Source organism: Misgurnus anguillicaudatus, chromosome 24, assembly GCF_027580225.2.
Source record: "Misgurnus anguillicaudatus chromosome 24, ASM2758022v2, whole genome shotgun sequence".
In the NCBI taxonomy this organism is placed as follows: domain Eukaryota; kingdom Metazoa; phylum Chordata; class Actinopteri; order Cypriniformes; family Cobitidae; genus Misgurnus; species Misgurnus anguillicaudatus.
This window is the reverse complement of record NC_073360.2, coordinates 37,746,389-37,760,101: the sequence shown is the minus strand read 5'-3', so window position 1 is coordinate 37,760,101 and position 13,713 is coordinate 37,746,389. Positions and strand designations below refer to the sequence as shown.

General features: G+C 46.8%; 1 protein-coding gene across 1 annotated transcript in view; it reads right to left on the bottom strand.

The window, feature by feature from the left end:
* The window catches only part of LOC141361501 (interferon-induced protein 44-like), a 141,998-nt gene that overhangs the window by 118,896 nt on the left and 9,389 nt on the right, over positions 1 to 13,713 (bottom strand). Inside the window, exon 3 of the mRNA XM_073862962.1 lies at positions 1,204 to 1,411. Coding sequence (XP_073719063.1) covers positions 1,204 to 1,411 — 208 coding nt within the window. The remainder of the gene's footprint in view (positions 1 to 1,203; positions 1,412 to 13,713) is intronic.

Genomic DNA, 13,713 nt, shown 5'->3' with positions numbered 1-13,713 from the left:
GTGAATCGCCGCTGCTGTCAATACGGTCAGGCTGGGTGGCATGCCTCTTTGTCCATTTTTGATTATGTCGGGGTGACTTGCTTTCATGATGGCGACGGCAACATTTGGTTTCGAAAATGCTCTTCGCAAATGTGTGACGTCACTACGTTCATATTTTTTACAGTCGATGGTAAACATATAAAAGTCAGCCAATAGAAACGATAGTTTTCAGAATAGTGTGTGCAAGCAAGCACATAAAGCAAGTAAATCTTTTTTCATTTAAACATTTCAAAAAACATTTATTTTACAGTTTATTCAACTTCACTGCTCTATTTGTGTAAGAGAAGATTTTAGTTTGTTTTTGTGTTAGAGCATTTTAACAAGTACAAGCTTTAGTAGTATTAATTCAATATTTGTTATACATTATTTTGGTCGCGTGTGAACTGGTGATCACTTCTGTTTTCTTTATTATTTTCTGCTGGGTAATTTGTTTGTATGGAGAGAGGGCGTAAGTATGACCAATTTTCTGCATCGATGTTTTGTTTGTTTGTTTGTTTTTTTCTTAAATAATTACTAGCATTGACTTACCCATGTCCCTGATTGTTCCGCGGATTATCTTCAACTTCTCAATAAGTCGCTCATTCATTAAATCGATCAGATTTGCAGCAATAATGTAAACCACACAGAACATTTTGTCATTGATATCGGAGTTCCTTTCAAAATATTCACTGTGCCAAGGATATTCTTGGTTGAACTACAGTAAGTTGGAAAAACATGAACACATATCAAAAAAATATCAAACGTATTGCACACACAAATTTTATATTGCAATGTTACAATTTCACAATAAATGTGATGGTTTCTTACTTTATAGCCCTCCATTACATGGCCGAATAATGCATTGATGATTTCTTCTGGTTGTGGTCCTGCTTCAGATTCTAAACCCATTGTATCACAAAAGGCAAAATTCAAATAACGGTTTGCAGTCTGGACTCTGTGTGTACTTAACTATGAAACAAACAAACAAAAAATACAACTGTAAGTACATCATTTAAATAACTCCAAGACAACATCACAAAAAAGGCAAACATGCTTCAGATTACCCTGGACATAACGCCTTTTTTGCTCTGACAAAACATCTCAGCAACTGCTTTTATCTTTCCTTCAGGTTGTTTCACAATAATCTTTAGTATTATAACAAATGTGTAGACAAATAATACCTACTCTTTGTGTGAAACTGTGACTCCAACAGGCACCAGATGAATCAGCTAGTGATGCAGAAGTGATCCGTCCCTGCAATGCACTATTAACAGAGTTAATAAAGCTGGACTTTCCTGCTCCGACTTGTCCTACTAGCAGGATCTTAATGCACTGTACATCTGGATGACACACAGTAAACTCTTCTAAACGATTTATTAATGCTGCTTTTTGCCTGTGACAACACAAAAGAAACACAAGATATCTCTGTAATACAGAACTACTAACATAACTGATGTGCTGCAATCTTTGTCAAATATTCACCCACAAAAACCACAATTAACAAATTAAGATGTCATTTAGATATCAATTTGTTTGGATAGCATAATATAAATAGTAATATAAATTACTGAGCTACACATCATTACAGTGAGTGTGTTTATGTTTATCTAAATTGCAAAAGTTTTGAGGCAAACCTTTTACCATATGGGACAAAAACTGCCTTAACCCTCAATCGGTCCTTGGGGTCAATATGACCCCAAACGACATTTCATTGGTTAACAAAAAAGGTTCCCTTCATCTCAGAGATGTAAAACTTTGTGACTTTTCCTAAATAATCTATCTTTACATGCACAAAAAAACTGGGCTTGATTCGGTTGTTCTAAAGGTATGTAAAAAAAATTTTTATCAATCTGTCCCTTGGGGTCAATATGACCCCAATTGAAAGTGAATGGGAATTGCAAAAAAATGTACCTTTTTTCCATTTGTCAAAAAATAAATATCAATAAATCCAGCATAAATCTGAAAATTTTGACACAGAAATGAAGGCCTGGTACTTGTGCACAAATGCAATGCAAAAAACACATGCTCACACAAACACACACAAATACACACACACACAAACACACACAGGTGTGACTGCCACAGAGAGCATTTGTGTGGAATTTGGCAAATAAAATCAGTCACAAATGCAGAAAATAACACATAAAGGGGTGTGACATAATGCACACACATGTACACTCACAAACACGCTCACACACGCATGCACGCACACACACACACACACACACACACACACACAAACACACACACATGCTCTTTCTCTCTCCTTCTCATGCACACTCTCTCACACACTCTCTCTCTCTCTCTCACACACACACACACACACACACACACACACACACACAAACCCACACACACACGCACACACAAACCCACACACACACACAAACACATACAAACACACGCAGACAAACGCACACACGCATGACTACCACAGAGAGCATTTTTATAAAATTTGGCAAATAAAATCAGTCACAAATGTAGAAAAAGGATACAAAGGGGTGTAACCTAATGCACGAACATGTACACTCTCTCTCTCACACACACAAACACACACACACAAACACAGACACACTCACATACTCACATGCTCTCTCCCTCTGCCTCTCACACACATTCTCTCAAGCACACATGCTTGGCTCTCTCTCTCTCTCTCTCTCTCTCTCTCTCTCCCTCTCTCTCTCTCTCTCTCTCACACACACACACACACACACACACACACACACACACACACACACATGCGTGCACACACACACACACACACACACACACACACACACAGACACAGACACACACACACTTACACTCAGTCAAATTTCTATGGCATTTTGTAAAAACAGACATTTCAAAATGCATAAAAAACTATAAAAAAAATTACTATTTGACATAATATTTATTTTCAGTATCCTTTCTAATGTTTATATAAACATAAATTTACAAAATGTATCACAAAAGTAATGATTTGAGCAGTTGTCCATATCCAGGAAAATGAATGGGTCTCTATGGGAATCTGCCGGTCTAAATGATTTAATTCCTACACTGTAATTCTCTTATGTTTTTTTCTAAAAACCAATGCCTGAATTCAACACCCCACACCTATATTAATATCTAAAAACAATTTAAATCAAATTTAGATAATAATTTATGTGAATTTTCATAAAAATTTGATATTTTTCAGGAAAGCAAATTGTGTAGTTGAGGATTTTAGTGGTAAACAGGTACAAAACTATTTCAAATCTCTCAAAACACAGCTTTATTGTATAGATGAGAAGTAAACAAAAAAAATGATATATTATTTGTATTATTGAAAATGTATATTTTTCTTACAATTATGCTTTCAATTTTGGGGTCATATAGACCCCAAGGGCCAGAAGTGTAAACAGAAAACGAGGAGCGTTTGAGGGTTAAAGAATTTATTAAATGGATTGTGCGAGCATGCGTGCATGCACTCCATGTGCGTAAATTTCATCTGACAGTGGTGGCGGTGGGGGGAATAAACACAAAAATTCTCAAAACCAATTTTTAAAGGGGGACACAAATAATACAGCCAGAATTGTGGATAAGTGTACACAGAGGGGCACCTATTTCAATGCTAAAAACAAAGTTATTTTGGGTTTTTTTGTATAATATAATGCGTTCGTGTGGTTTATGGTTAAAACACATTATTTTCCACATACTGTACATTTGTGTAGCTCCAGATTTCACTCTCATCCTGAAATGCACTGATTTGAAAAGCTCTGTGTCCCTGATTGGCCAGCTAATCTGTACATTGTGATTGGTCTGAAAACCTCTGACTTCAGCCGTTAATGTGACACTTCTTACCATGTTTTTAAGATTCAGTCACAATGCAATGCTGACAGGAGTTAACTTACAGACTGTGAGTCTGAAGCGGGAGGAATTATGATAATATCAGTCTTTACAACAACACCAATCCCAGGAAGTAAACTGTTGCCTACAATCCATGTGTTTGTTGTAGTCCAAGAAAAGAGATTTATGTTGTCAACTCATGTCATCGTTTACTTTGGGGTATACTTTTTGCATATATACATGTACAAATACACACTTACACACCAAAGGAAATGTAAAAACGTGAATCGGACAATAGGTGCACTTTAATTTATCCAGTTTTTTTAAGCTGTTTACAATCAAGCCACTAATTAAACCTGAACTTAAACTTTAAACATAATGGGCCCTATTTTAACGATCTAAGCACATTGTCTAAAGTGCCCCAGCACAGTCTAAGGGCTCTATCAAACACCGGGCGCAATGCAGCAAAAATCTCATGGCGCTGTCCGAATGCAGAAACGCTTCACCTCCGCACGTTTGTAAATTCTCTTGTTTGTTAAAAATAAAGTTTTTTTAAAGTACAAAACTTTTCTTACATAATTGTAAATTATTTTTGATGATATTGGATAGCCATACATTTACAGCAGTTAAAAGCCTGCTATTTTTACTTCCATGACTAAAAGAAAATGGGTTTTAAAAAAAAATAAAAATTTCAATACAAGTGAAAAACAACACAATTATTTAACATGATCTTAAACTGGTGGTCTTCTTCCTTCGCTTAGTTTTTCAGTTTACAGGAGTGCCATCTCTGGCTGTGCCTGGCGGACATGAAGGACTCCGATAAATTACAGCTCCTGAATGCTCCAGTTTCCCAGGCCGGCCTGTTCGGCGAGACAGTTGAAGAGTTCGCCCAGCAGTTTTTCGCGGCCCAGAAGCAGACTAAGGCCATCACCCACATGAATGTTTCGTCGGAAGCGCTCAGCTCCTGCCCCATCGACATCGGCGCCTCAGTCTGCCCCTTGCTGAGGGTGTCCTGCAGCGGCCGTCTCCCTTCCTCCCCGGGGCTCTTCTTAATAGAAGCGAGGAACCGGTCGCCAGCAGCCCGCCCGCTTTCAAGGGTGGAAAATATAAGACAAAGCGGCCGTGAGACGTGTGACCTGAAGATGGAGGAGAAGATTTCCGGAGTTTTGAGCATGCTCATAACCCTTCCTCATCCTCCGTTTTTTTACAGGAGCTCTGGAGACACACATGGGCTTATAACCCATCCTCCGCCTCCAGCTCTCCACAGGAGTTGCAGAGCTACGAACGGCCTCATAACCCTCTCGCATGGTATCTGGGGGCGTGGAGACACAATTCGTCTCAGCTATGCAATACAGTTTTTTCGGCACCCCCTCCCCCAAAAATTTTTACTGCCCTTACTTTATTGTACTCAAAAAAAGTGGCGGCTTGCGACCGATCTTGGACCTGTGTACCCTAAACCCGTGCACTTCACAGAATGTCGTTCAAAATGCTGACACCCAAGCACATTTTTCCATGCATTTGTCCAAATGATTGGTTCGCATCCATCGACCTAAAGGACGCATACTTTCCCGTATCGATTTTTCCCTAACACAGGCCTTTTCTCTGCTTTGCATTCAAGGGGCAAGCATACCAGTACAAAGTCCTCCTATTCGGGCTTTCTCTCTCGCCCCGTGTATTCACCAAAGTAGTGGAAGGGGCTTTAAAACCCCTGAGAGGGAAAGGTGTGCGCATTCTCGTGTATCTAGACGATTGGCTCATAATAGCTCAATCATGTCAGATGCTGTGCTTAACTCTCAAACACATCTTGCTTGTTTGAGTCTTCGGGTCAACTGGGAAAAGAGCGGTTCAGCTGATTTGGAAACGTTTCAGCAGAGCCCAGATAGATCTGTTTGCATCTCCAGAGACAACCCATTGTCGCCTGTCCTATTCATTAACCGAGGGCACACTCAGTGTGGATGCACTTGCACACAGCTGGCTGCGGGGTCTGCGAAAATACACATTTTCCCAGTGAGCCTTATCACACAGACACTGTGCAAAATCAGGGAGGACGAGGAGAGCGTGCTCTTAGTTGCACCGTATTGGACCACAAGGAGTTTCCAGAACTCTCGCTCCCCTGGAGGATTCCCCTGAGGAAGGACCTTCTTTCTCAAGAAGGGGGCACATTATGGCACCCGCGCCCCGAACTCTGGAGCCTTCATGTGTGGTCTCTGGATGGAGTGCAGAGGTTCTAAGTGATTTACCACAAGGGGTATCTAACAATATTGCTGCAGCGCGACCACCGTCTACGAGACAGGCTTACATGCTTAAATGGAACCTGTTTGTCGACTGGTGTTCTTCTCAACGAGAAAGTCCAAGAATGCCCGAACAGTGTCATACTTTCATATCTCCAGCACCATTTGGAGAATAGGATGTCACCATCTACTATTAAAGTCGATATGGTTGCGATATCCGCCCACCACTCGCCCATAAACAGCAGAGCTGTGGGTCAGAACGACCTGTTCATTAGATTTCTTAGAGGTGCTCGCAGGTTAAATTCTTCATGCCCTCCCTCTATTCCTCCCTGGGATCTGTCCTTGGTGCTGAAGTCACTCCAGGACGCTCCCTTTGAGCCTCTGCATACTGTGAGTATTAAATATCTCACAATGAAAACTCTTAAGGGCTGGTTATACTCGCGCTTTGGTCCGCAACGCAAGCCTCCGCGGATCGCGCGCGCGTCTCACCAAACGGTCGAGGCGTTTATAGTTAACGCGCTCGCCGTTGCACTATTTTTTTAACCACCAGGCGGCGACGCGAGCAATAAAGTCAAAAACAAACACAAAGAAGAGGATAGAAGAAGTCGTCCGCTGGAGCAACCCTACTGTTTTTAACATTAGAGTTTGATATATATAAATATGAGAACATGAATAAAACAACAATCTTTTAAATATGTCTTTATTAAACATTATCATTTCATTAACGTTTTTACTAAACAAACAGTACAGACATCTTAAGGTTTATATTTTATTCCTCATTCAGTGGTTTATTCAATACAAATATAAGCCAAACATTCTGAATCATGTAAAATAATTCGTGTTTTAAACTGCAAAGTTTCCATACTTTACTTCCAGAGTGTCAGATAAATATATATATTGTTTTGCTTGGATTTATCAAAGAGACACGTCACAGGCTTGCCTGCTCGGACAGAATCGCCTCGAGTTCGGTCATTTTTGGATGCGGAGCCGCGCGGAAAGTTACAAAAAATGCCGTGCACAGCGCCACGCGAAATGGGGTCTCGCGCACCCAACGCGCGCGACCGCCCACTCCGTGTTGACGTAATTTTTGCCGCGCGCACCAATGCGCTCTTGCGGACGCGGCGACCATAAACTAGGCTTTACTCTCCTCGCATTGGCTTCTGTTAAGAGGATAGAAGATCTTCATGCATTTTCGGTCAATAATTTGTGCCTTCCATTTGGGCCCACTGTAAAAACAGCGTAAAACAGATACCCCGGCCCGGCTACGTGCCCAAAGTTCCCACCACTCCTTTCAGACATCAGGTGGTGAACTTGAAGAGTTTCGTTGCAAAACGAGATAACTCAGTTTTTAACATTTTTGTCAAAACATGTTTATTATTATATTATTGTGTTATTATTTTGTTTTATGGTGCTACTTAGTTGTATTTTTTAAGTTATGAAGGTTTAAATCAAAACAAACCAACTGCAGTTGAATTGAAATTAATTGGAATGCACAACAAAAAAAACTGATTTCTTGAAAATGAAAAAAAAAAACGCAATTATCTTGTTTTGCAACGAAACGTCTCGGTTACATATGTAACCCTCGTTCCCTGAAGGAAGGGAACGGAGACGTCACGTCGTGACCGACGAATTGGGAACCGCTTCGCGGGTGACCTATCTGCTTCGAGAAACCTTTAAAACGCCAATGAACTTGGCATGCAGATAATTGCATCTGCCGGCGCCGCCCCGCCGCACAGGTATTTAATGAGCGGCAGGTGCAGTTATCAAATCAGCTATTTTTTTGCTGAGAAAGCTGGCCAGAAAGAAAAAATTGTCCGGCCGATATCAGCAGTGGAACAGCAAACTGTGGCGACGGGACGTGACGTCTCCGTTCCCTTCCTTCAGGGAACGAGGGTTACATATGTAACCGAGACGTTCCCTTTCAGTCGGTCACTACGACGTCACGTCGTGACCAACGAATTGGGAATCCCTACCAAAGCGCCACTGAAGCTGACCCTTCCAGTGCCTGCGTAAACCCTCCGACTCTCCTCTTTTAGGGAACGGAAAAGGGGTTGAAGCAGAGGCCGGTCACTACTTGTTCCTTAACCCACGATAGTGACTAGGCGAACTGGGAAGCGAACTCGTCAGGCGGGACTAAGATCGCTGCGGAAGAAAAACCCTCTAGGGGTCTACCACTAAGGTGATGGATAAAAAGACACGAGGTCTATAAAAATACACTCTCTTAGCAACACTAGAGAGGCGCGGAACGAACTCCGCTAAGGGAAACGTGGTAAATCATAAACTTTCCACGGAAATACTCACAAAGAAACCACTAGGGGGCGCAATGTGGGCGCTAGCCTCACCCAGATAGTCAAGAATACATCCAGTGAGAGGCTGGCAGCCGATGCTCCGCAACATCGGCCGCCAAGCGGTGGAAAAAGACAAAAAAACATTTTTTGTAACGTTTTTGCCTAAATGGCCTTCCATAATGGTGCGGTTTCTGCGCAGCCAAAAAGAAAGGCTCCAAGCCGACACAGGAGCCGTTCCTCGATGTTCTCACTGATCTGACGAGAGAACTCGAGAGGATACCGGCTCAACACGAACACTGTAGAATCTAGTGAACGTATTAGGTGTCGCCCAGCCAGCAGCTCTACAAATATCTGAAAGCGAGGAACCACGAGCCAAAGCCCAAGATGAAGCCACGCTTCTGGTTGAATGGGCTCTCAAACCAAAAGGGCAGGGAATGCCCTGTTTCTCATAAGCCAGGGCGATTGTGTCTACAATCCAGTGAGACATCCTCTGTTTAGTGACAGCTCTCCCTTTCTGCTGACCACCGTAACAGACAAAGAGCTGCTCTGAGGTCCGAAAGCTTTGAGTGCGATTCACATACACACGTAGTGCACGTACAGGACATAACAAAGCCATAGCTGGGTCTGCCTCTTCCAAAGGCAGTGCTTGTAAGTTCACCACTTGATCCCTAAAGGGAGTGGTGGGAACTTTAGGCACGTAGCCCGGCCGGCGTCTCAGTGTAACGCTGGATTCAGCCGACCCGAACTGAAGGCACGAATCGTTGACCGAGAATGCATGAAGATCCCCTATCCTTTTAATAGAAGCCAGTGCGAGGAGCATCAAAGTTTTCATAGAGAGAAACTTGACACTCACCGTCTGCAGAGGCTCGAATGGGCAGTCCCTGAGAGCGTTCAGCACCATGGACAGGTCCCAAGGAGGAATAGAGGGAGGACGCGAAGGATTGAGCCTCCGTGCACCTCTTAAAAACCTAATGACCAGATCATGCTGACCCACAGATCTACCGTCTATGGGTGTGTGATGCGCGGATATTGCCGCGATATCTACTTTAATAGTAGATGGTGACAGCCTCTTCTCCAAACGGTGCTGGAGATATGAAAGCACAATACTGATCGGGCATTCTCGGGGGTCCTCTCGTTGAGAAGTACACCAAACAACAAACAGGTTCCATTTCAGCGTATACGCCCGTCTCGTAGACGGCGCTCGCGCTGCAGCGATGGTGTTAGATACCGCCTGGGGTAAATCACCTACAACCTCCGCGCCCCGTCCAGAGACCACACATGGAGGTTCCACAGATCGGGACGGGGGTGCCATAATGTGCCCCCTTCTTGAGACAGAAGGTCCCTCCTCAGGGGAATCCTCCAGGGAGGGGCTGTCGCGAGGAGAGTGAGCTCTGGAAACCAACTCCTGGTGGCCCAATATGGAGCAACTAAAAGAATTTTCTCCTCGTCCTCCCTGACTTTGCACAATGTCTGTGCGATGAGGCGCACTGGGGGAAATGCGTATTTGCGAAGACCTCTCGGCCAGCTGTGCGCCAATGCATCCACGCCGAGTGATCCCTCGTTCAATGAATAAAATAGGCGACAGTGGGTTGTTTCTAGAGATGCAAACAGATCTATCTGCGCTCTGCCGAAACGTCTCCAAATCAGGTGGACCGACTGAGGGTGGAGTCACCATTCGCCGGGGCGCACTGCTCGTGAAAGCGCGTCTGCCGCTGTATTGAGCGACCCCGGGATGTGAATGGCACGAAGAGACCTCAGATTCTTCTGACTCCAAAAGAGGAGATGGCGGGCGAGATGCGACATGTGACGAGAGCGCACTCCGCCTTGGCGATTGATATACGCAACAGTCGCAATGTTGTCTGTGCGAACTAATACATCTTTGCCTCTCAACTCGCTGCTGAAGCGGACGAGCGCAAGATATACAGCCCACAGTTCTCGGCAATTTATGTGCCAATGCAGCTGGGGTGATGTCCATACTCCTGAAGCTGCAAGCTCGCCATACGTGGCTCCCCACCCCGTGTTGGAGGCATCTGTGCATACTATTGCATGTCTGGAGACCTGTCTCAGTGGCACCCCCGCCCTGAGAAACGCTGGGTCTGACCACGGGGTGAAAGTGAGACGGCATTTCGGTGTGATCGTGACACGGTGAAAGCCGGTTAGCCACGCTCTCCTTGGGACTCGGTCGTGAAGCCAATGCTGAAGCGGTCTCATATGCAGCAAACCGAGCGGTGTTACAGCCGCGGCTGCCGCCATATGCCCCAGTAATTTCTGAAATTGTTTCAGAGGGACCGCAGTCTTGCCCGAAAACGTATTCAAGCAGGCCAGAATCGACTGAACGCGCGCCTCCGTGAGGCGTGCTGTAAGATTGACCGAATCCAATTCCATGCCGAGAAAAGAGATCTTCTGTGTCGGGCACAGTTTGCTCTTCTCTCGGTTGACCTGAAGACCGAGACGGGCGAGGTGTTTGAGCACCCGATCTAGATGAGTGCAAAGCATTTGACGCGACTGTGCTATAATGAGCCAATCGTCGAGATATGCCAAGATGCGAACACCGCTCTCTCTGAGAGGTTTTAAAGCACCCTCTGCCACTTTTGTGAAGACGCGGGGAGAGAGAGAGAGCCCGAACGGTAAGACTTTGTACTGATATGCTTTTCCCTCGAACGCAAAGCGGAGAAACGGCCTGTGCCGGGGAAGGATTGAGACATGAAAGTACGCGTCCTTCAGGTCGATGGCTGCAAACCAATCCTGTGGGCGAATACATTGAAATATGGTTTTCTGCGTAAGCATTTTGAATGGCATCTTGTGAAGTGCTCGATTCAGAATGCGCAGATCCAGGATTGGTCGCAACCCGCCGCTTTTCTTGGGTACAATAAAGTAAGGGCTGTAAAACCCTGACCTCATCTCGGCTGGAGGAACCGGCTGAATCGCGTCTTTCGCCAATAAGACAGCAATCTCTGCACGTAGTACGTGCGCATCGGCGGGTTTCACTATAGTGAAACGGATGCCTGTAAATTTGGGAGGTCGCCGGGCGAATTGTATCGCATAGCCAAGACGGATCGTGCGTAAAAGCCAGCGCGACGGACTGGGAAGTTGCTGCCAAGCTTCCAGATACCGGGCGAGGGGAATTAACGGCACAATCATAGTACCCGCGGCGAGCGGAACGGCGGTGCTCGATGACGCGCTCTCTTGGGCTGCGTTGAGATGTGTATTGTGAGAATGAGCACTCACCTGACTCCGCTGATGGACGGCTGCGCGGGGAAGACTCTGATGAAGATATCTCGGTGCGCTTAACACATCCTTTGGCGAGAGACGAGGGGGAGAACGTAGGGTTATGAGCCCATCCGTCACACCCGACTGCCTCTGATGACCTGGAGGAGGAAGAGGAATTCGCTCTTTTTGTGGTTTTGTGGGTGCCGGCTGAAAAGCCGGCGGAACAGAAATTAAAGAAAACCAAAGATTCCCCACCCGGTCCTCCTCCGGGGGGGGGGAGTGGTGCGTTCACCATCTCCCGAAGAGCGATCCCCTCCACCTCCAGGTCGCCCATCTCAGGGCCGCTTAGATTTTCGCTTTCCACCAGGCTTAGCGGGCTGAGCGGGCGGGGCGGGCTGCTGACGGCCGGTTCCTCGCTTTCTTGGACGGCCCCGATGAGGAACGGAGGCGGCCGCCGCTGCAGGACGCCCTCGGCGAGGGGCAGACTGAGGTGCCGACGTCGACGGGGCAGGTGCTGGTCTCTTCCGACGCGGCATGATGTTAGCCAGAGCCTCAGTCTGCTTCTGGGTGGCGGAGACCTGTTGTGCGAAGTCTTCCACCGCCTCGCCGAACAGGCCGGCCTGGGACACCGGGGCGTTTAGAAGCCGGGTTTTGTCGGCATCCCGCATGTCCGCAAGGCACAGCCAGAGGTGGCGCTCCTGGACCACCAAGGTGGACATAGCACGACCGACGGCTTGTGCAGTGGTCTTGGTCGCACGTAGCGCCAGATCCGTAGCCGCACGCAGGTCTTTAAAGACCGCCGAATCGTGACCTCCCTCGTGCAGGTCCTTCAGAGCCTTAGCCTGATGAACCTGCAACAAAGCCATGGCATGTATGGCAGAGGCCGCCTCCCCACAAGCCCGATATGCAGACTCCGTCAAAGCTGACGAATGCCTGCAGGCCTGTGAGGGAAGGGTTGGACGGTCCTTCCAGTAGGAGACGCCGGCAGGACACAACTGCATCGCTACCGAACGCTCCACTGTCGGGATACCGGCATACCCTTTAGCGGCCCCCCCATCGAGGGAGGTGAGGGGTGATGGCTGATGCGGACGGTTCCGGGAGGAAAACGGGGTTTTCCACGTCCGAGTCAGCTCATCATGCACCTCGGGAAAGAAAGGTACCGGTGGGGAAGACTGTGAAGCCCGTGCAGCCCCAAAGTACCAATCGTCTAGGCGGGACGGTACGGGAGGGGGAGGAGCTCTCCACTCCAACCCGACCGTCTCCGCAGCCCGAGCGAGCATGGCCGTCATCTCCGGGTCGAGATCGGGAACCGCAACCCTTCCCGAAGGAGGGAGAGACTCGGGATCCACGTCCGAAAGTGACGGCCCCCCCTCCGATGTTACGACAGACACCGAATCCTCGGGAGGTCCGACAGAGGTAGAAAGCGACGCAGAACGCGCGCTCTCCGTCTCCATCGGAACCTCAGATGGTTGCGGATCCGGTGGCTGAGAGCCGCTGGACGAACCAGCTTGCCGATTCAGCACCGTGAGGCGGAGGTCGTCTCTCCGTAGCTTCACAGCCGCTTTCTTAGCGGTGATCAGCAACGGAGGGCGGCGTTCCCGGAGAAACGCCACACGACCCCGCAGATCCGCAAGAGTCAGGCTCTCGCAACCGGAGCATGTCCCTCCCATGAAAGCTGCCTCAGCATGCTGGAGACCCAGACATGAGAGACAGCGATCATGTCCATCGCGAGGACCCATGTATTTGCCGCATCCAGAAGTCGAACACGGACGAAAAGACATCTTTAAAAAGACGCTTTAACGCCCGTGAGCAGTGAACGGCTGTCTTTAAAAAGACGCAAGTTCAACTGCAGCTCTTTTAGGGGAAATCACTCTTTTAGCTGTGTAGTTGATGAAGCACACAGGGAGGAGAACGCACACACTCAAATAAAAGAGAGTGAAAAAGGTGATCACAGAGATCAAAGAGGTGGAAACACTCGCGAGCCTCGCTGTGGTGCCTTCGCCTAACCAACTGACACGCAGAGGTCTATTCCTGAAGATCAGAGCAGCTTCTCGTGAGCAGTGTTAGTCTGCCAGCTTTCGAAGCTAAAAAGCTGATTTGATAACTGCACCTGCCGCTCATTAAATACCTGTGCGGCGGGGCGGCGCCGGCAGATGCAA